The following is a 23,326-nucleotide window of genomic DNA, read 5'->3' on the forward strand; positions in this document are numbered from 1 at the left end:
CATGGGCTGTTGTCTGGGCAATATGCAGCAGCCTTTGCCGCCTCCATCCAGTGTGAAGGCATAACTTTCATTGTAATAACAGTTCCTAGAGAGGAGCTGCATCCCTCCCCATGCAGAGATAGCGTGATCCTCACCCCATAAAAATAAAAATCATCATGTTGTCATTTGTGTAACACAGCACATGCTCAGTATGTCTTCAAGCTCCCTGTGTGGTGTCATGGTAGGACTAGCACCTCTGTTTATGTAGGTCAGAGTGAAGTCTGATGGCAGCTGCAGGGTCAGTAATAGTGCATGAGAAAGGAAGGTGATGTGTCTTCCTGTGGAAGTAGCGTGGATAAGTGAGAGACTCTTTAGGCTTATTGTTTCTATAGGAATCTTAAAGGAAACAACTCTCTGGAAGGATTTTAAGTAAGGGGAGGAAGATAGCCTCGAAGTATAGTTTGTTATTACTTAATAGGATGACAGGAAGAAAAAACGCAAATCCGTGGACTGAAATGGACAAAGGTAAGCCTGCACAGAAGCTGTGCTGAATCGGGCCTCAGCAAGGATGCTGGCATGATCTAGTGTCTGGCTGACAGGGTAATCTGAACAGGTATATGTTAAATCTCTTTCTGGTTTTTGGGATTTGGGTTCCTATGTCAGAAGGTGATACACTGCCATCAAACAAGGGGAGATGGCAGGGAGGTGGCTTGCAGTGCCCTGCCTTTAGACCATATTCAGGACAGTTACAAGATTTTATCCTCCAGTGGTCATAAGACTTTTTTTTTTTTCTCTTTCAGTCCTGCACAAAAGGCATTTTTAAGGCTTCAGCACACAAATCTTATATCTTTATACCCCTGGGACATCCCTATAGAAGAGCCATAGATGTAGTGGTAGAATGTCCTTGCTAGTACAATATCTCCACACAAAGCAGACCAAATAAAGCAAATGGACATGTGAAATTTGGCTCAGACACTCATCCTTTTTTCCTCCTTTCTTAGCTCTGTTACACTGACTCAGAACTTACTTCTATGTTCATCAGTTACATGAATATGAAACTGCTTTGATTTCTCAATGCTTTAAATCCAGAGCTAATCTTCATCTGCATAAACATTACTAGATTGATTCACCCGGAGGCAGCCATGCTAAAATTACTCCATAGAGCTTTGATGGATCCTAATAGCTTTGTGTGATCTGTTTCAATGTGTCTCCTCTGTGCATGTGCATTTCCTGTAGAAATGGATCCCACTAAAGTCTGCAGTGGAAAAGGAGCTGTGACCCTCCGGGCATCTCCAGCCCATGAAGAGAATCAGAATGTCACTTCACCACGTCCTCAGGACGCTGAGCAACCTGAAAGTAAGTGGGTAGAAGTTTAACTGGAATACATTACTCCCAATAACCTCAAGTGAGGTCAGTCCAGGGTCTTGAGGTGACTTTTTTTAGCTACGGTTTAAAGCCCAAAATCCCGTAGTGTATCGGAAACCTCTTGCAAGAACCAGACCAGTGGAGGGAGGCTGACTCCTCTCCTAGTGCAGGTTTTGTGACCACTCACTCATTGGCTTAAGTTTCTTTACAGCTCTCTTTTGCTGTCAGGAGCACCAGAAACTCTCAATTTTTTTTTCCTGGCAGACCCACATCACCTCCTTTTATCCTAGGCGTGAGGTGGAACAGAAAGAGGCCGAGTGGTGCTGCTGCCACCGTAGCATTCACTTGGGTTGTCAAGGGAGCGGGGATAGCATCCGAGACAGACAGTGTTGCCGCAGAGCTCTGCCATTTTTCAATAGCAGATGTGTAATTACTTAATTGTAGGAGACAGGCAAAGCATAACAAACCTGGCCAGTGTCGTGGGTCTGGCAGAGAGGATGAACTCCCAAAGGCAAGATGCCATTAAAGGGAGAGGGGGTCAAACTTGCTCTTGAAAGCAAAGCATACATTGTTTCTGACTGTATTGTTGGAGGAAGGGCAATTCCATTAATTCCAGCCCCAATGTGCTGCTTTCTGCTCTGTCTTCTCCTCCCATTCTGTTCCACTCATGACCTACCCTCTTTTCATGCTTGCCATTCTCTGTTTCTTCACTCCTACCCCCCACCATTGCCTCTCTCCTTTCGGTTGATGGCTTCATAAATTTCCAGCAGCCTGGATGGCAATGAGCCCATTACTATGGAAATCAACTCATTAATACTTCCTTTGCTTGCTCTCTTAATCACTTTATGAAATGTACTTTGGAGCTGGAAGAGCTTTTTGCATATCATTTAAACAGCAAAACGGGTAGAGGGGTGGGGAGGAGCCCAGTGGGAGGTGGGTAAATGGGTGATGAGACCAATGCATCTAGCTGCAGGGACTGGGTTGTAAAGCAACATCATATTTTATAACTCCATTCATGCACACACACTTAGTCTGCAAAACCTGATCTATTTGTTGGCAGTCCTTTATCTCAGTTAATCATACATAGTGGTGTTCATAAGGATAGATATGTCTTCATAGCCTGTATCGGGGCTGAATATGAGGTCACTACATTTCCAGTAATTTGTGGTGTCTGGTCGTCAAGCTGCAGCTTTAGAAAGTAGCTAGCTGGGCTGCCTTTTTGGCTCTGAAATAAGAATGTCAATGAACAATTGTTTCTTCATTGCTCTGAATGAATTGCCTTGTGTTTACAAAGGTCAGAAACAAGGAGGGCATCATGTTTAGGGCTGGTCTCTATGGTAATTAGACAGCTCTGTCAGAAAGCATTTTATGTGTGAAATGAAGTAGCTCAACTCTTAACTTCAATTGGTACATGTTTTCTGTAAATGTAACGGGTTTTTTCCCCTTTCTTTTCCTTTACGCCTGTCCTCCACCCCCACCTCTTTCGTCCCTCCTTTCTGTGAAACACTTAGGTCTGGAGCCAGAAAACCCAGAAACAGGTACAAACATTGGCTGCTTATGTTGTTGCTTCTGATGCTTGCTTAGAAGTATTTCTTGTTGCCTGGAAAAAAAGGAAAGGAAAAAAAGGGGAAGAAAAGAGTCCCCTCCTTTTGCTTGTCCTGTAGCTGGAAGGAATCCTCTGTGATCTGAGTTTTCCTTCCCCTCGTAGATGATTGGAGGTCGTCGTCTAACACTGATGCCAATGGGGATGCTCAACCATCTTCTCTGGCTGCCAAGGGTTATAGGAGTGTGCGTCCGAACCTTTCCTCAGACAGCAAGCCACAGGTAAGCCTTTCTTCTGTGACCCTGAGGGTGATCTTCTGGGTTCAAGCACTGGATTCATGGTCAGGAGTCCTGAGTTGAACTCCAAACTTTACTGCAGACTTGGGTAAGTTGCTGTGCCTCAGCTTTTCCTACCTTTCAAATGGGGGCAACACTGATGTCAGCAGAGTGCTGTGGAGCTCATGTGTTCAGGTACGCCACAGTGTTTCCTTGGTGGATGAAGGAGGAGGACAACGCTATTTGTTTGCAAGAAAAAAAGTGAAGTGGTCATCTATTACTGTTTTGTCTTTTGTGTTGGTCTATTTCCTAGAGGTTGCTGCAGGCTGAAAGCAGAGTTATACCCTACATTAAAAACAAGATATTGGTGAAATGCCTTTCAGTTTTAACACTATAACTGATATAAGCCAACAAGGGAAAGGTTATTTGTACCTGAAGGTAAATTGTTGAAGTCAATCTGTTAAGAGAAGTGTAACTTCATCCTTTTTTTTGGGTGGTCGGTCTGCACAGAAGCAGTCTGAAAGCTGATAAGGAAACACATTGTTAGAAACTGCTTTCTTGTGTGAAACAGAGTCCCTTTAAAGCCTCGTCCCTATCAGGGTGACTGCTACCATCGTCAGGGACCTATAGCAATGCCACAGAACAGACACCATTCCTGAAATTGTAAGTGAAAGTGGAAGAAGGCACAACTCAGATGAAGTCATGGGAAGGAGCGGCACCCTAAAGGAGAGACCCATTTACTGCTTGATACTTACAGCTGTCCTGTAGTCCGTTATTGATCGTGTTGATGAGCAGAGAGAGAGCTGATGCACATCGTGCTTCTTATAGAAGTCTCAAGGACTGATGTCCAAACTAAGCTGAAATGGAAGAAAATGGAAAACAGCAATTGCAGGTAGTGAATTAGTATTTCCTGATAATACTGTGTAGTGGTAAAGTGAGGCTTCATCTAACCTAGGGAAATATTGTGGCACTCTGAAGTCTCCAGACTGAAACTACTGCCCTTAAGGAATCAAAATTAATGAGCTTGTTCCAGAAACAGAAGCCCTTCAGAAGGAGCACTTACCAACACACTTCTCCACTCCCTTACACATCAGGGAAGTGGGGAGAAAGAGGGGCAGCATGAGGACAGTAGATTTTGGGACAGCAGCTGTAATTTTATGAAGCTCTTCTAGGTCTATTTCCATGTAACAAGAATAGGTGCTGGCCACAACCTGTGATATGTGGATGAGTTTTAAAGGAGGTAGTTTTTCAGATTTGAATGTTGCAAGCTTTTAAGCCATTTTCATACTCTGATTTTGGGCATTTTAGCAATGGTTTAGCCAGCCTTTGCCAATAAAGAGATGAGACAACAAGGTGTGTGTAAAACCTCCTTTCATAGTCTCCAGAGAGTTAATTTGCAAGAATGCAGAGAGCTGCTGTTCACTAGGTGGGTGTTTTAGTTCTCTTCCTTTCAGCAGTTTATAGTTTTCAGCTACTGGAAACAAAGTAATAAGTAAAACGAAATCTCTCTATTGCTAAGTTATTTTGCTTCAAAACAGTTTGGCTTTCAGAAAAAAATCACTGTAACTGGAGCTGGAGTTGCAGTCGGCAGGCAGTTGTGGAGTTAGCAACCTATATGTTGCAAAGTACCAAAAACAATAAAGCTTTTTAAAATTATTTACTAGAAGCAGGATTTCTCTGTTGGTGATCTTGATTCCGGAGGCAAATTCTTATGAACGCAGTTCCTCAAGAAATTTTAATTGTTCTGGTCTTCCTGAAATCATTTTCAGGACTGAAAAATCCTGAAGAGAATTTAAAAGCTAGCTTTTGGAAGGAGGAAATGCTGACTTTTTACTTAGCCAGCTGTGGCAGGCAATAGTATTCACATGATGTCTGCTTTCATTAGCACTGGTGAAACTTCGCAGCATTCATTTTTTGCCAGCACGCTTAACATGCGGCAGAGATGGCCTAGAGCTCTGAATTTGGCTTTGCGATTCAAATGTCCCCAGGGCTGGGAAGTATTCAGTTACACAGGCATGAGCCTGGATTTGGTTAGCCAGGATGTTAAATCTTGACTCAGGCTTTCCCAGGGGCATGGTGGGTGTTGCTGTGCAGGCCTCTTGAAACAATACAACATTGAGATTTATTTAGCCCAGAGAGAGAAATGTGTAGGCAGGGACTTGAGAGCTGGGTAAAGTTTGCCTGCTGCAGTGAGCAGTGCTAAGAAAGAGAGAATGTGTGAGATGATGTATGTGAGTGAGTTCTGCACTGGCCTTCCAGATACTGTATTTGCTTTTTGTTCTTGCTGTATTAAAACCTGCTTAACCCAAGTCTAATGAACGAATTCATTCTTCAAATTTATTTATTTTTTCCTTCCTTTTTCCTTTCATTTGGTGCTGCTTCCTTTCTCCCTCCCTTCCTTCTTGACACTGCCTGGGCAGGCCCTTGCTCCTCCCCGTCCTCCTCTTCCCAAAGAGGAAAGCTTTGCATGGCGTCCTCGCACTGACACTAAAGTGACCAACCTGTTGCCAGTGCCCATCATGGACTGCGTGTACCTAAATGCACCCAAGCCTTATACGCATCGTGCATCACCAAATGCCAGTGCGCGGTGTTATTTCTCATCACCTACCCCCTACGGGGCCATCCCCAGCGGGAAGCAAGGCTTGCCAGCGGGGCATTCTCCCTCTTCAGGCCCCAAAGATGAGGTGCATGCTGTGCAGCCACTCTTGGCAGGTCGCTCCTCATCGGGTGCATCATCCATACAACATAACCCTGACAGGGCAGATCCCAGTAGTAAGCCTGGAATGAATTCCAGTCATGAGACGAAGGCAGATAAAAAGGTCACCAAACTATATGTAGCTTGTTTATCTAACAGCACTTGCTCAGCCGCATCTGAAAATTCCACTGGCACTGCACAAGACCCAGCAGCCAGCACCAGTTTGGGCGCTGAGCTCACTCAGGCACCAGCCACCGACATTGTTTCCTCTGTAACAGATACTGGAAAGTCTCTTCCTCCTCCTCCTCCTCCTCCTCCTATTCCTCCCAGGCCGTACTTTTACATTGTCCTCAGTAAAGACGCAGTTAGTTATGGTGCGGGCCAGCCCTCCCGGACTCAGTCATCACCTCCACAAGCTGTGAGGGACAGAGTGCTAGAGCCCCAGAGCACAGCTGCCACAGAGGACAGGATGAGAAAAGAGCCTTGCGTTACTCAGCAGCGACAGCCACCGTACAAGGCAATGGGACGCAGCATGGTACATGTTTTCTCCATAACCTTGTTTTCTTTCAGCTGTGTGAACGGTTCTTTAATTCATTACAATGTTCCCTTAATGCTTTATTCCCCTCCTAATTTCTGAGCACTCGTCGTGCCACCTGAGTCTTGTGGTTGTCTACTCGATAATACTTAACACCCCATGCGTGCCCCCCCAACATTGATATGTGTGTTTGTGCGTGTGTGGTGTTTGTAGGGGGTTGGCTTGGGCTGGCGAGGATCTTTCTATTTTAGGGAGGTGTAAAAGAAGCAAATTCTGTAATGTGATGTTTGGTGCTTCTCAAGTGATGGTGAATGCAGAGCTGTCCTGTGGTTTGATTTAGCTTCACTGCACAGAACTAGAGAAGAGGGGTGGTGAGAGGAAGGAAGATTTTTGTGAAAGACCATGTGTGTTCATAGAGGCCAGGGCTGCAAGACTGAAGAAGTGTGTCTCCCTAAGGAAAGAAAATCTGTTGGGGCTTCGTATCATTTTGGGTGCATCCTTGCATGACACTATATGGCTGCGTTAGACTAAAGTAACAATCTCCCCCATTGCATAACAACACCTTGTTTCCTACAGGATGCCACTGCCACCACCACAGCTCAGCCTGGAGTTATAGTAGTCCCCCTCCTCCAGGTTAATCCAGACAGACAGCAAGAAGGCAGCTCCAGCACTCCACCACCGCCTCTGGTTCCTTTTGGGCAAGGCTCCGTATTCCCTGAGACTGTTTCTCCTGGCTCACCCTTGACTTTTCCGACTCTAGACGATTTCATTCCCCCACATCTCCAGAGGGGTTCCCACCATAACCAAGCACCCTCTGCATCTGGCACATTACCCTCTGTTTACCCGAAACTGCCATTCTTCTCATCACCACCTTCACTTGTCCCTCCGGTCACGGGGGTTTTGCACAGGGGCTTGAAGCCTGAAATCACTGGAGTCATCTCACAGACAGTAAGCTTGCCAAGTACTCTCCTCACCCTTTTCCTAAATTTGTATTCCCAGATTAAAATGACTTTCTCCTGCAATACTAAACTTGAGAGAGGAGTGATGACTCACTCCCTGCCAGCAGCATGACAACTGAAACCTTGTTTACGTCCTGTGCTAGTGCATGCATGTTGCCTGCCTTGTGCAGCTTTGAACTTTCTATTGACTTCTCGCAACAACATTTGATTGTCTTCCTTTGTGCCCGCTTGCTAGGTGATGCGCATCTTAAGAGACTTGACAGGATTTGCTCAGAATAATGAATTCTGTATAAACAGAATAGCTGCAAAGCTGCAAATAACTGATCTCTTCAGGCTCTTTTAATAGCATCCTTAATTGTGTTTGAATAACATTTAAAGCAGCAACAGCAGACCAGTTAAAGGTTAGGGCTGGCTTTCTGTTCCACTTGGAGCCACAAGACTCTATGGTCTCTACACAAATCCTTGCTGAAATTAGTGTAAGACTGCTGCCAGTATCCAGTGACCTACAAGCAACAACATCAGTTACTGAGCTAAGAGTCTTCCAAGCATGTAGGTGCTATGGGATAGATTAGGGGAAGAGTGTCTCTTCAGTTTGGAATTACTTATCTTTGAAAATTTTGAAGAATTCAATCAAGAACTACCACAACAGTTTTAACTTGGAATTTACTGTGTTCTTAGTGGATTAGGTTTTGTTTCTCTTTAAGCTCATCACCTGTTTAAAAAGTCCTCAGGGACAAGGAGAAAAAGTAGCTCTCAGTTAAAGTTGCAGAGGAGACAAAAAGTACCTGACCCTCCTTGTACTGGATGTCTTACAATCACCATTTTTGTTATATGGTTGCTTGTAAGGGAAAGTAAGAACTTCAGCAGAAACCCCATCCTCTCATGGTGATGGTTTCTCTGCCCTCTGACTCTATAGGGATCTAGCAAACAGGCAGGTGGGGGGGGAAAACAGAAAAAAAGCAACCAGGGATGATATTTTCAAAATTTCTCAGTATTGACCTTTCTGATTCTGTTGAATTCAGTGGGGTTTTTTTACTGCAGAGAGCAATGAAAGTTGCAGAGAGCAATGGGGGTTTTGTTTTGTTTTAATTGAACCTATCTGCAGGCTCCAGAATAATTCAGCAGGCGTCCAAATCATAGAGGAGTAGTGAAAATTTTGTTGTACCTGATTTTCATGAGATGAGAGTTTTGAAACATTTTGCAGCGTGCTCACTTTAGGTGTGTGGTCACAGAGCTGTTTTCCGCGATGATTTAAATGGTCTTTGTTCACCCACTTTGGTGACTTAGCTGGGGCTGCTGAGCCTATCCTGATCTGACATCCCTGTTCTTTGAGGGGTTCTTTATATTTTAGTTTTCAAAGTGAAGCTCCAACCCAGCTCTCTCATACTTCTCCCTGACTCCCACTCCTTTTCCCAAACTGGACTGTTTGCAGTATTATCATAGCCAGAAAAACAGGGCTGGGTTTGTCTCTTAGAGACATCTATTTCTAAAGACCATTGATTCTTTTCTGTCCTCATGAAATGTCTATGGCCTGATCAGATGCTGCTTGGAGCAAGATCACCTCCATCAGGCAGAACAGGATTGTTCTTCCCTATTTCCCCTCTAGGATGGGGAGTCTGTAAGTGCTTGTTCTGATTATGGCCAATTCTCACTATGATTTATCTCTGAGCTCTGCTGCCAGCCATCACTGTGGCCCCTGTTCAGCCCTCTGCCTGATCCTCTAAGTCCTTTCCCCTGATGCCGGTGGGTATGAAGGGCACTGAGTTGCACTTGGCCAGAAAAGTCAGGAGTAGGGATTCTTTTGGAGCAATATTCTGTGCATATTTATTTTTTTTTAATAGTGATGAAAATCCCCCTGAATGCTCAGCTCCGTTTTACAGATCAGTGGCTTGCAGCATTTCAGTCTGACAGTGGAGTAGCAGGAGTGCAGAAATTTGGTACACTGTTCCATACTCTCTTTGCTTGGATGCTCATTCCCCATTAATGGTAATTGTGAGTCCAAATTCCTTAAGAAGATTTGAAAAAACTCAGCCTAAACTGGCACACACAGTCTTAGTTATTAGTCCCTTTATCTTTGCTCCTTACTACCAACAAAAGCCCAGTATCCCTGGACTGAGATGTTTCAAAGACGAACTAGTTTTTAAAGTCTTCCAGCTGACACATCCTGTATTTCTGCAGAACAACCAGAGCTGTGGTGATACCAGAGGTGGGTTTGAAATAAGCAAATAATGAAGCTGGATGCTTTAGGAGAGCAAGAGCAGCTTGCTATCCATTCTCCAGCAGCAAAGCCATGTTGAGTATCTTCCTTGCTAGAGTCCTACTTTTTACCCTCTATCTGTTTGTTTTCATTATTTTAACCAGGTAGATGTCACACTGTCTCCTGAGTGATGGTGCTAACCTTATTCCTTGGACCTTCCTTACCAAACCAGCTGCAGTAATAATATTTCACTCCAGAATTGCATGAGTTTTGCATGTCCGACTTCTTGCTATGAAAGGAATACTTTTAAAACTAATGTTTGTGTGTGTATGTATCAGGGGAAGGAGGTCTGCGTCTTTGCACCCAACCAGATTTGCTCATTTCTGGCATCCTGTGTTTGCTCCAGAGAGTCTGCCGGATGAATTTAGTGCCTCCTTTTGGGGTTGGGGTTGTGAAACCCAACACCAAATAATTATAGTACTGCCTTAGCAAACTAATTGCATTAACAACGAGCCGGATATGTACAAGGAGCAAGGTAACACTCATGCTTATGCCCTTTTTACTAAAATTTGCTGTGATTATACTTCTCATTCAACTTAATTTTTTTTCCCAGATTTTCCCAGTGTAGCAGACTTCTGCATGCTGCTAATGATGTGTTGCTCTCCCTTTCAGGACCCAAGTCCTGTGCTAAATGCAGTGCCCCAGCCTGGCACTGCCACTGACTATCCAACTTCCTTCACTTCAATCAACAAGTCTTCCTCTGCCTATCCCTCTACCACGATCGTCAATCCCACTATCGTCCTCTTGCAGCACAATCGAGGTAAGGAGACTTGGATATAGGTATTTGTGGCTCAAACTGAGCAACCTGTTATGCTGCAAGGAGCTGGAGAATGTGTGTGCTGTGGACCATTAAGTCTAGGTTACTAAGAGCTAACAAAGCTGCCTCCAGAAAGTTGTAGTGACTGGAGCATAAAACAGGCAAGTAAGAAGTTAGAGGCATGGGACAATGCCTACTGTTTCTAATGAAAATCTGTGGATCAGAAGCCACTCTGAGGTTGGGGGAGAGGCTTATAACTGGGCTATGGACATACGAATAAGTTATTGCAGGGTAACAGCTTATCCCCCATCAGGTGTCCTGTCACAGTGGAAGAGGGTGTAGCTCTCATCTATCTGTCAGAATCAAGGTAGCCTGAGGTAGGTTCACCCTCACTGGAAAAGAGGATATATTACTTCTCAGCTACTGCAGTGTGAAAGCAGTCATATTTTCAATTACTGTGGGAGAGATTTGACCTCTGAATTCTCAGCAGAATTCCCCCAGTAGTAAATAATCCATTTGCCCATAAGTTTGAACTTGGCAATTTGTTCCTCTATCCATAACTGGATCAACTCGGACTCATACTGCAGTAGTCCTTCAGCTCTGGGTTTGCATATGAACAAAACAACCTTGTTTGAGCACTCCCATGTTTACTAATCTAAGCCTTTCTCTGCCTCACAGCAGCTCCCTCTGAGTAAATAGTTGCATCTCTTTACCTCTGGCATTAGAGGGAAACTTTCCTTCTCCTTTTTCGTTCTCCTGATGGCTGGCATTACCCCAGCCTCCTAGTTCACTGTGCATCACCAAAGACTGAAGCTTATAAAGGGCCACACAGATACACTCCAGTTTGCCTTGGTTTCCAGTGCATTTAGGAAACTCCAGGACACACAGATTCCAATCTACAATGCCATGACTTACCTTTTGCAAAGAAGAAAAAAACCAAACCAGAAAGCAGGGGCAAGGCCTGCACTCCTCGTATTGTAGTCATTCTAATTACAGGCATGCATTGATGTGCTCCTTTGCAGCCCCTCATGTATTTTTTTTCAGTGCCTTTTAAAAAGAGACTTCAGTCTTTGATCCTGAAGATAGTGTCCTCACTGTAGCGCAGCTGATTATAGGGGTAACGAGTGGGTTATCTCTTCCTTTTTGCCAGCATCTGAAGCAACTTTGCTTATGTGCTTCTGAATGAGGGTGCCTGGGTTCCTCAACTGCTTCAAGAGGAGAAAATATTATTTGAGGCAGCCTTTTTTTGTCTCAAAGCTTTTTCTTTACTTTCTTGAGGTAGGATACTCTTTTGGTTGGTTTTCGCATTAAATCTGGAGCATTTCAGTGTGTACCACACAAGGATGTTTTTCTCTCTGTAGATTTTAAGAGCACGGGAGACAAATCTGTATAATATGATGATCCACACACACTGGCTGTGAGACAACTGATGTCAAATTGTTCTGTTTACTATTTACTTCCACAGTTAACAATTTGTCCTGTCTGAATATGTCTTGCCTCTGACCATTACCACTCATGATACTGTATCCTGATAGATCAAAGAGCCTTCTCTCATTGCATTTGTCTTGACTGTGAGGTAGATCATGGCCTAATAAGCAACTTGATCGAGTCTGTAAACTATCTCATTCTAATGCATGTTTTTCAGTCTTTATTAGTCAAACTTGTAATTTGCAAGAATTATATTGAACTGGTTTGACGAGGCATCTTAGTCATAAATCTGTATTGACTGACATTGCACGTGTCATACTACGCATTTATTAGTAAAATCCCAGGTAGGTCATGACAATATTTTTTTCTGACATTATTGGCAACTTGACAGACAGATGTCTCAGCCATCACACTAATGCTTTTTGAAGGTGGTCACATTTGCTTTCTTCCTTGTCCTGTGGAGTTTCCTTTGTATTCCAAGACATACTGAGAATGAATGCTAATGGTCCCGTGAGCTGCTCTCTCCGTAACTGCTCTCTTTAGAGCAGAAAACTGCTCTGAAACTCTTCAGTACAGTTTATGTGAATGTGCTAATTTTCAAGCATCTGACTTCAGTTGTTGTCATTCAGCATAGTCCTTAGTTACTGTTGAAGTGGAAAGTATTCCTCCATCAGGCAGTAGGGTGCTAGACTCTTTCCTTTTTTCTTTTTTTTTTTCCAGATGCAGAATGGAAATAGTAATCAGATGTGCCATCTTTTCTGCTCTTTTATTAACAGTTCCACTGTGCCTATTTGGTAAAAGAACAAGATCATTGCTACGTTTCTGTTTATTCTTCATGTACCTCAAAACCTATTTTTGAGTCTCTGAGTCATTCTGTTAATTCTTTTACTTACATTGTCATTTTCTTTCACTTCCCAGCATATGTTACCTACTCATAGGTATGCATTTTTTTACTCTTCCATCTTTTTACGTATTGAGGGTTTCTTACAGTTCCTTATGCTTCCATTCCTATCTAGGCTTTATTCCAGCATAGCATTAAGATTTCTTTTTGCTAACTTAGTGTTTTTAAATGGTTCTCAGACCTTAATTATCTATTACATTTCTGTCCTGACTGACACGATTCATATTTGATTTCATCCTTATGGACCTTATCTATTCACAGCTGGTTTGGTCTCATGGCATATGACAAATTGTTACTAGGTTATGATCCACCTTCCACTGAATGTTTAATTATGTTTTGTGCTGAAATCAATTCCTTCGTGTCAAGATGAAGTTTAATATAAATTTCTCTTGTGTGCTATGAAATGCCTTCTGAATTAGAAATTTCAAGGTCATTTTAATGCTGGCAGTCTGAGATCTCCAGTAGTTTAGTTAGTCTTCCAGGTGGATAATGTGGCTTGCTTTCTCCTCAGTGGATTGTTGATTGCTTTTTAAGGAGCTGGTTATCTTATTCTCTAGAGTGACTGTTCTAGCAGACATCACCTGCTGTCCTGTTTTATGCTTTATCTGCTATTTCATTAATCTGTAAACATGTAAGACCCTTTGATTTGGAGCTATTAGAGACTTAGAAAGAGGTAATGGCATTTGAAGAACAGAAACTACACTATATCTTTTTTGTCTGCTTGATCTTAGTAAGTTGCGATGAGAGATATCAGATTTTTTTCTACTGGATTTCAGTAATACCAACTGAATAAGATTTGTGCTTATAAACAAGTCATTTCAGATCCTCTTGTTCATTCCTAGCACCAAGGTAAGAATTTCTTCCCTTCATATCTGTTGGTATCTTGATTAATTTTCTTTTTGACACCTTTATTTTCCACTAAACATGTTCTCAAATACTTGTTTCCTCTTTCCCTTTTGTTACTGGTTTCAAGTCTCAGTCTCCTCCAGTGCTCCCTCCTCTGGGAACTCTGAAGGCATCTATAATCATTCCTTTACTGTTGCCAGCAGTTATATTTCTCTGCTGGACCCCTTCTCTGAGAAGCCTGTGAGGTTTTGGCCTTTTGCTTACAGTCCCAGAACACAAAATCAAGGATGAAAGCCTCAGTTAGCTGGTGTGTGCCTGGGGCTACAAGCTGTCTCTGGTCAGGAAGGAGAGTGAAATAGCAGATACCTCCTGCTCCTTCTACTTCTATCCATTAGTCAGAGGCATGGGTGAAAAGGAAACCTCCTCTTCATGTAAAAAGTACATTTTTTTTCATGAAAAGTCTGTTCATCCGTGATATTCTTTCCTATGTGGAGGAAGAGATAGGAAAGAGCATTGACTCTTTAAACCACGTTTTTGTCAGGAGACCTTAGTGATTGAACACAGTTCTCCTAAGTGAAGGTAATGCCGAAGCTGAGACCATCCTCACTCGCATCTTTTCCCCTTTCTTGTAATACACCAGCCTACTCCTGTTGGCCTGCTTAGAAGAGTGAACCCTGCAGCAGGTCTACTTTTCAGGTTCAGATTGCTAACCCTTCCTTTTCCCCATTGCACATAGGGGTTTGTTTCATATGTTGGGAGCTATCATATGAGCATAACGCACATGAGCAGCTTGCCATTGTGGTTAGCAGAGCAAAAGTGCTGGGGTTAAAGAACAAAGTTCATAAATATTGGTGAGGGAGCTGCACTTAGTTGGTCTCCCTTGCTGAAGTTGATGCACTTACTGCAAATATCTAGTGAAGGTGGGTTCTGCTAGCAAACAATGTACAACGGGGGGATTGTTACCTACTGCAGACTTGCTTGGCATGCCACCCCAAAGCACAGTTATTTCCTGGGCAGGCATTGCATGGCGTGGTTTATTATGAATATATAACAGGTTGTGATTAATATATTAAAGTTTTGAAGTCTTTGCATTAACAGTACAAGCTTTCAGAGTGTTTGTATTTTGTATGTCAGTAAATAGTTTATTCTTTTCAAATGGCTGTCATGCTTTAAATGAAAGGATTCATTGCTAGGGAGTAGAGAGAGCTGAGAATTCTTGGTTTATTCCGAGCTGTGACTTGGGCAAGTCATTTGGGCATCCCTTTAGAAAGCAGCTGTAAGCATCAACTTTAGGGTGGTCAAACATGCTGGAAGATACCACAAATCCCCCACTCTGGGAACTCATTAATGAAAGGCCCTAAACCAAGGGGACCATTCTGAGAATCAAAGCCTTAACCAAGCTGTGTCTGTGCACATATCACTGAATCTGTGGCTCTGTAGTATGTGATGAGACTCAGCAAGCACCAGCAATGACTTGATCCCTTTCCTATATCCCTTCAAAATGCTACAGCATTATTGTTTCAAAATGTACTCGTGCTAATGGTTACAGAGTTAGTTGTCAAGTTGTTTGACTCTGTAAGTCTTTACTGTTTTTCAAATTGTCTCCTGTCCAACTTTTTTCGTTCTCTGATGTTAAGAAAAAATTTTTTAAAATGCCCTTTGCAAATGTATCAGTCACTGCGTCATCAGATGTGTAATATTCCACGGGGCAGCAGTGTGGAGAAGGGACTGCAGGCTGTCACTTTGGCAGGGTATTTGAAAACAGATTCTCTCACAGCAGCTGCTGCCGTTCTGTCTACAGCATATTTCTTGCCTGTCAGAAATGCAGCACCAGAGCACTTGCTGTTTATGTCTCACCCATTTGTTTTGTTTCTTCCTTTACCACAGAACAGCAAAAAAGGCTTAGTAGCCTGGCAGGTATGATGTGAAAGGTCTGCTACCCCTCAGCTACTGCCTCTGCTGGAGCAAAGCTGCTGCTTTGTTAGCTTGTGGAGTACCTTTAGCAAACACACTTCCCAGGAACTGCAAAGGAATGAGCATAAATATTTATCCTGGCTTAGTCCGGGTCACTGAATGTTTGATTTCAGTCTTTTTCTCCCCAGTGCTACCTGTGTGTCCACACGTTAATATACTGAAACCCTAAACTACTCATCTGTTCCTCCTAAGTCATAAGATTTACATACAGTTTGATTGTTCTATTTGACTTTTGAGGCTGCCTTTTGAGCCTTTTAGGTTTATCCCTTGGGACGTATTCTCAAGTTTCTCTGCATGGCCCTTAGAGTTAGTCTTGCCTGTGGTGAGGGAAGAAGAAGACAAAAGCAGTATTTACAAATATAAATCAGTATTTACATGACTTCAAGAGCAGAAGTATTTGTGCTAGATGTCAAGAAATAGACGATAAAATTGTAGTGTGCAAGTATGCACGTGTGCTGCCACCCTTCTCTCCCCAGGCAGCTCTCTGCTCTTGCAACAGCTGTGAGAGTCTCTCCTTGAAAGAAGAGCAAGTTGTTTTCCTGGTCATCTTTTCCTCCCCACATCCCAAATAGAGGTAGCTCAGTCTGCAGTGGGCATTATAGGAACAGTGCATTATGCACTGCTTACCGATATTATTATTCTTTGGTTATGGCTGTGGTGGGGTAAATGGAGAGGTGGGAGAGAAGAGACTCACAGAGAGTGCCTAAGCACTTTAAATATCACAAATAGAAACACATGGAAGCCAATACTGCGTGCTCTTGCTCTGCTGTGTGGGCCTCAGGCTAGTGGAGCATGTCCCATGAGGACAGCATTTGCCCATGAGGCAGCTGCTGACCTGGTCGGACTTCATCCACCAGGTTCCTTCAGCTGTGACACCAGCATGTCCCTCCTCTCCACTGCCACCCTGCTGAGGTGACAGGTTACACCAGTTTCTCTCAGCTCCTTCCTTTAGTGTAGGTGTCGTCTCATCGGGCAGATGAGCTGTGAGTTTAAGGCTTGCCTGCAAGTCCAGACAGTGGTTTCTTGTTGGTTTTCCCTTTTGCAAGGTGTTGTCCTTCATTATCAGGAACTCCTTTGTTTTCTAAACTAGAGATAGCCACAGAGTAGTTTGTTACAGCCCTAATGATCCTCAGTCAGGGTCTGATGGGTTCAGATAGGGTCCACCTGGCAAACAGACAACCACTTTGCCAGTGCGGGGAGCTAGGGAATCAAAAAGAAATAGTATATATTTACCAGTCCTGTTAAAGAAGGACTTTGTGACCTTCTCTGGCATTGAATTTTTTATCCTGAAGAAAGTAAGGGCTTTTCTAGACCAGAAGCTCAAGGCCTTGTAACATCAGCAGTGACAATGATAAGTAATGGAGGAAAGCTATGACCTTTCCTAAAGTTTGCACCCTCTCCACATCCTCATCCACATCCAAAAACCTGCTTCCTTTTGGTCTTCAAGGTCATGGAAGAATGGTCTAGTTTCAGTTGTTCTTTCCAGGCTCTCTTCTTTGAGGCTTAGTAAGGAGTTTAGTAATGGAAATGGACCAAATACTTCCTACAAAATGGAGAGCCCTGTAAACCAGGGACCAAAAGACAGTGCACACACATTCATAGAGAGGGGAAATAGGATGAAAATGCTAGACAAGGATTTAATAGGTGCTTTGTCCCATTTTGAAAATTTATAAACATCATTTCATTTTTCTTAAAGAGGAGGAAGACTTAAAGTTTGATGGTAATTTCATACCAGCTACTCAAACACAAATCCTTCACATGCTAAATTTCACAGGGCAGAGTTGTGTTTGCTCAAGGTACCAACAGACCAATGCTTTGTTATGCACGAGCCTTTCCTCTGCTAACTGCCCCTTTCAGATTTCTGCACATTTAATGGCTTTGGGCAATATGGTGATGTGCATGTGAATAAACATCTCTCTCTCTCTCTCTCTCTCTCTCTCTTTCTCTCTCTCCAGTGCATGCAGTGATGTAACAAGGATAGGACTTGGTAAAGTCTTGATGAGGCAGACTGTAAAATCACAGATGTTTCCTCTCCAGATAATCCACATAGAAAATGTCCTCGCCAGAGCCTAAGGGTTGCTGTGCTGTAGCTCTCCAGAGCATGGTAGACCTTCAGAGCAAACTGAACTCCCTTGGTTCCTTGGCTGGTGGTGGTGGTGCCTGCTGCTATGTGTGGATGTCAATCAGGCAGCATCAAGGAATTCCAGGTGAAAGCAAGGCAATCTGGAGCAATTAGTTGTTTTCCACTATCTTTGTGCAGACTCATGTGCAAGAGGAATCATATATATGCTAAACAACAGTGGAATTTGTTGTTTACAAACTCTGGTTAGGGCACAGAGATGAACTTGGAAGCATCATATACTGCCTGTAACAAATGGGTTTGTCAGGCAGGTGAGTGCAAGCTATTAAAAAGTAATGCCCCACTGCCTTGTAGAATGCTCCACTAGATTGCAATCACCAGCAGAAAAAGATGTCTAGGAGACTGTATCATTGACGCTTTTTGATGAAGAATGAGATTGCAGAGTTGCTAATTAGTCAAAAAGACACAAAACACCAACCCCCAAACAGTCCTTGGAACCAAAATTTTCCAGTGTCTTACATACATGACAGCTGAGACTGTCATGAGATGTGTGAAGGTGGCTACCTGAGAGATGCTAGCCTGCTTTTGCTGGCATCAAACATTTCTTGGTAGATTTCCTTCAGTCCAGATGCTAACCACAGCTAGCAGTGTCACAGTCTGTCTGATCAACTACTTGCTAGGATTTTTGCCTTAAAAGAGTGGAATATGGTGATGTGGTGAGATGCTGGGATGAGATAAGAATTCCCCCGTTTTCATTTCCAGATTCAGTGCCAGACAGACTAGTTTCCGATAAAGTTGATTCAGCACTTGTACGGGACAAGCCAGTTCAGGAGACAGTGCCAAGTGAGAAGAGGGCAATGGAGGAGAAGAGAAGCATTGTCAAGAGCCCTCAGCACGTGGCTGATACCTCCGTTGATGATATCGGCATTCCACTAAGGGTAAGACAACACAAAACCTGGGCCAGGTTCTGCCTGCCTTGGGACTCAGGGAATTCACTGAAGCTCCAGAGACTGCAGAGATTTAAGGGAAGATAGAATTCTAGTTCAAATGTACTTTATTATGAACGCTTCCCTTTGCTATCAATGACCTGTTTCAGTTGCCTCGGGGAAAAAAATTAAAAATTAATATCTCTTTTCATCATATTTGAGAATACTGTTTTCTGCTCTTCTGTTTCATTCACACCTAACAGCTAAGGGAGAGTTTTGTCTCATTTTAGACATCTTAAAGGCAGATATCTCTTTTATACGACATGTTTAAGTTCACTCAGCGTTGATGAGAAAGTACCATGAGAAAGAAGAATTATTAACCTATTCTTACAACTCGTGTCTGGAGTGACTTGAACACTAAGTGTTTCTAAGCACCCATTGAATACTTAGGAAATCGATATGTATGACTAAACTAGGCAAGGTGTTTACTTTTAGATGTCAAATCAGATTAATATGCAAAACCTTCCACACAATATACAGTTCTACACAGGTTATAACCTATCCCTGCAAAGCTTGTACATTATTAGTAACTTGAGTGAAGCCTGTAGCTTCATTAATATGAGATTATATATCTGAGTGAAATTGCTTGCGTTTCAAAGTATTTATTTCATATAGCCTTGATTTTTAGGTAGTCAGCGATAATAAATGAAATAGGAAGCAGAGTATAAACTGTTTTCATGGCTGACAGATTTGTAAGAACTTTGAAAGGCTGGTAGAATTCATGGTTGTGATTATTTATGTGTATGTTTATTTTTCCGATAGAATACAGACAGATCGAAGGACTGGTACAAGACAATGTTCAAACAGATCCACAAGCTAAACAGAGGTACTGTAACACAGATGTTTTTAATTTACTTTAAAAGACCACCTTGATAACATTTTGTTTCATTCCTGTGAAGAATTGTACTGGATGTTAAATAAAAGTGGTTTATGTTAACTGGTGTTTGCTCTGCACCACAGAACTCAGCCAATATATTTGAAATCTCTGAAGTCAAAGGTGAGAGAACAGTGAAGTCCAAGGAAAGGTCTGAAAGATGGACTGCAGTGCCCTCATGAAATCAAGAGTACTATCTGAGATCAGAAAGCTGCTAATAATTCCCTACTTAGAGAAAATAGATCCCTGAACTCCAGTTTTAGCAGCTAACCCCACTCTCACTCCCTTTTAAAGGATAGTCGGTTATCACTGAAACTGCCCTGTGCGTAAGAGAAAGCTTTTTACACTGTAAAGCTTTAGTACCTGCATAATAAAGCTTGATTTGAGGCTCACTGAAACCAATGGAAAGGTTTCCATTGATCTTTGTTGAGTTTAGAATCTTAACTCTGCTTTTTCAAAACCTCAGATTTTCTCCTTTCAAAACCTAAAATTGTGGTGAGCACTTGCAAACTTTGTGGTGGTGCACTCTCAGGGAATCCCCTACTTTGGGGCACTTCTGTGCCTGGCTGCTGATACATTCACGTTCGTTCTTCTGTGTGAGAAATGGCTGCAGTAGCATTTGCAAACTGAACCCTCTGAACAGCGTGACGTGCAGGCAAATGCAATTCAGAACTGCGCTTATATAATAAAGCATAGAGCATGCAAAACTGGAGCTGTATTTGCTGCTGCAGGTGCTGTCACGATGAGCTTTATGCATATATAGATGGTATGTTGTATTGGATGGAATGAGGAGTTGAACTGTCTCCTAATCCCGGTGCTCCTAACAGAGGTTCTTCAGCTCAGCCAGCGCCCGTGCTTCAGAAGGAGGAGAATGAGTTCAGTCCCCTTGGCTTCCAGGATCTCTTGCAGGGCCCAGATATGCAAGGCAGCAATGAGCAAAGAGGCATCTAGGTTGTGTCATGCTAGAACGTCAGCACGAGAGGGACTGTTCTGCAGCTTGTATGGATTTTTCTCTTGCCCTTCTTCCCCTTTAAATCTCTCTGTTCTTTTTTGCAAATCATGTTCCTCTCTTTAGACACTCCTGAAGAAAACCCTTATTGCCCTACCTACATATTTCCTGAACTTCCTGAAATCCAGCAAAAAACAGAAGGTACCAGAAGTTTAGTCAGAATTGTCTGTTGTCATGTGCTTTGAGTTAACTATACTATAGCACCCTAATAGCAACTAGATTCAAGTTCTAGATTTTCATTACCCATGTGTTACACTGGCTGGAAATTCAGTTATGCCCAGTGTACCTTCTTGTGTGATGCATAAAAATAACTCAATCTTTGCTAATCCATTAATCTTTTTTTAAAGTATGATGCTATTTATTCTAGTATTATTAAAGTAGGCAATAAAATCATAAAGTGATAGGAAATTGGGGGGTGAAGCAGAACCTCCGCTTCGTTGTGGATAGTCTCAAAATCCACTGCTTTTCTCTGCTGCAGAAGACAATCCTTATTCTCCTACATACCAGTTTCCTGCATCTACTCCTAGCCCTATCTCTGAAGGTAATAATAAAGGACAATATATATTTTTCTGCACAAATGCTGCCTTATCCATTTCTTTTCTTCCTGGAGTTTTTCTAGTTGCTGAGCGTTATGCTGCATCATAATGATTTGCTGCACTCTAAGCATTGCCTTGACTGTATGATGCCTTTTTGGCTTTGCAGTGCTCCTTTTTAATCTGCATTTTACTAATGCTACAGACTTGGGGTTTGCTTGGTTTTATGTGCTTGTCAGTTGTATTTAGCCATGTGCGTGCAGTGATTATTTAACATGCCTAGAATGCTGACTTACATGTAAAGATGTGGTTTAACTGAGATTTCTCCCACCCCACTTTCAGACCAGTACTTTTCTTTAATTATTTACTTCTGGTTTTGAATATTAACACAGTACTAGGGCCAGACCCAAAATGCCACTGAAGTCTATTGGTAAAAAGGCTGCTTGCTTCGGTGGATTTTGGATCAGTCCCTCAATGTAGTCTTTTAAAATAAATATAACTTGGTAACATAGGTTCAGGGCTGGCCTTAGGTGCACTTGGCATATCTAGGTAAGGACAGAGTTTGACAGTCTCATCAGCACATCTTGCAACTTGAAATAACACTGTCTTTACCTTATCCTCTTCATGTGGTCAGCAGATTCCTTTAAACTTCATGTACAAACCAGAATCCTTTGCAGTCGTGTTTCAGGGATGGCGAAATAGTATCTATTGCAGTGATAATCCTGTAACTGTGTGCGTATGCATGAAAACACTTATATATGAGAAACACTGGAATCCGCTGCACACGTTGGACATGCAGATGTTTCCTGATTGGGAAATTGTTGTTGGCGACAGCCTTGTTGGCTTGGTCCTTTAGTATCCCTTTAGATCCTGCAGTTTAGGAACTTGCCTACTTAGCCTGTGCCTCAGGCCAGCCCTGGTGAGACTATTAATTAACCATTTCATTCAATGTTTATATTAAACGTCTGGTGGGTACTGTGTAAGAAGAGAGCATACAATATGGGTTCTAGCTGAGATGCTCGAAGAAGACTAGGAGATGTAAGGTGCATTTCATGGTTAAAATGCATGTGGACTAGCGTCATACAGGTATCTATGATACTTGCTCATTTCTTGGTGAAACCTGTGGGTGAAGAGTCCTGTCTTGCAAATCATAATGCAGTATAAATTATTTGCTGTTGACAGAATGGTATGTGGGTATGGATGAGACAGAAACAAAGAACCTAATAACTGTTCATAAAAGAGTTTTGCAGAGATTCAATTTTCTTGTTTGTGATGAAGCTTGAAAATCCATTTTGCTGTTGTCTGAACTAACGTAATTTGCAAAACCAATGATGGTAATATATTAAGAGTCTGGTTTCCCATAAATGTCCCCTATGCACTTACAGAAGTGCATATGAAAATAATTTGTTGCTTTAGGTAGTTGAAATTTTATTGGACCAAACACTTGTTCTTTATTCTCAATACGTTGGGAAATGTTTTTCTAATATCTGCTTGGATACTTTCCTTGATGAGGAATCTGGACTATCTGATGATGTAGATAGGTTGGAGTGCATGTTTCATGTTTAGAAGATATTTCAAAGCGATATACTGAATTGCAAAGTGTTTATACAGAGATAAATTGAAGCCTCAATTTCATACAATCAGTGTCAGAGTTTTTTTGCGTTGGACTGATGCATAGGATCTCCTAGAAACATCAAGATTTGGGCTCCTCTCTAAAATACCTTTAGAGTCTAAGGGTATTGAAATGTAGAGATTTTGGCCAACCCTTTAAAAAAAAATCTGCAGCTCCTGTAGGAACTACAGGGGAACAGCCTCTTCTTGCTAAAGGAATCGGATTTTGAAACTACAAATTGGCGATCCTTTGCTCCATTAAGGAGGGTCCCACAGATAAAATGCAGCTCTGAGGACCAGGAGATCTTGTTTTAATGCTCATTTCTGATTTACTCTTTAATCTTTATCAAGTCATTCTAGATTTCTGCGTTTCAGTATTCCCTACTGTAAAAAGGGAAGAAATGTAGACACTCTTCATCATGAGAAGCTCAAAGAGACAAAACTTACCTGTTCTCCTTATTATTGTAGATATTAGAATATTAGCAATTGGAAAATAGCACTTATCGGCAGTGAATTTTTTTTCTTGTACGATTTTCCTGTCTGAATGATGAGCTATAATGAATATTGACATTTCTCTTCAAGTAAGTAAATCAATTTTTTCATTGTTTACCAGCAGTAAGTAATACTATGAGATGTGACTGGCTGTGAAGATAGTTTTAGACATTTGTTCATTGGCATTTGTAGGGACAGACTTTTGTGATCTACCAAGTATTTTGCTA

At 42.3% G+C, this 23,326-nt stretch overlaps 1 protein-coding gene across 39 annotated transcripts in view; it reads left to right on the forward strand.

The window, feature by feature from the left end:
* The window catches only part of SORBS1 (sorbin and SH3 domain containing 1), a 177,577-nt gene that overhangs the window by 112,551 nt on the left and 41,700 nt on the right, over positions 1-23,326 (forward strand). For 18 of the 39 annotated variants that reach the window (XM_068397508.1, XM_068397510.1, XM_068397509.1 and 15 more), the window contains 11 exons: positions 1,216-1,335; positions 2,856-2,882; positions 3,053-3,168; positions 5,583-6,392; positions 6,969-7,340; positions 10,221-10,368; positions 15,428-15,457; positions 18,357-18,532; positions 19,343-19,406; positions 20,530-20,604; positions 20,942-21,004. In XM_068397508.1, the coding sequence (XP_068253609.1) occupies positions 1,216-1,335; positions 2,856-2,882; positions 3,053-3,168; positions 5,583-6,392; positions 6,969-7,340; positions 10,221-10,368; positions 15,428-15,457; positions 18,357-18,532; positions 19,343-19,406; positions 20,530-20,604; positions 20,942-21,004 (2,001 nt within the window). Of the gene's footprint in view, positions 1-1,215; positions 1,336-2,855; positions 2,883-3,052; positions 3,169-5,582; positions 6,393-6,968; positions 7,341-10,220; positions 10,369-15,427; positions 15,458-17,540; positions 17,722-18,356; positions 18,533-19,342; positions 19,407-20,529; positions 20,605-20,941; positions 21,005-23,326 lie in introns of those variants that run through there. The other 21 variants (XM_068397524.1, XM_068397533.1, XM_068397536.1 and 18 more) reach the window with 9 other exon arrangements.

The sequence above is a fragment of the Nyctibius grandis genome, chromosome 4 (assembly GCF_013368605.1).
Source record: "Nyctibius grandis isolate bNycGra1 chromosome 4, bNycGra1.pri, whole genome shotgun sequence".
In the NCBI taxonomy this organism is placed as follows: domain Eukaryota; kingdom Metazoa; phylum Chordata; class Aves; order Nyctibiiformes; family Nyctibiidae; genus Nyctibius; species Nyctibius grandis.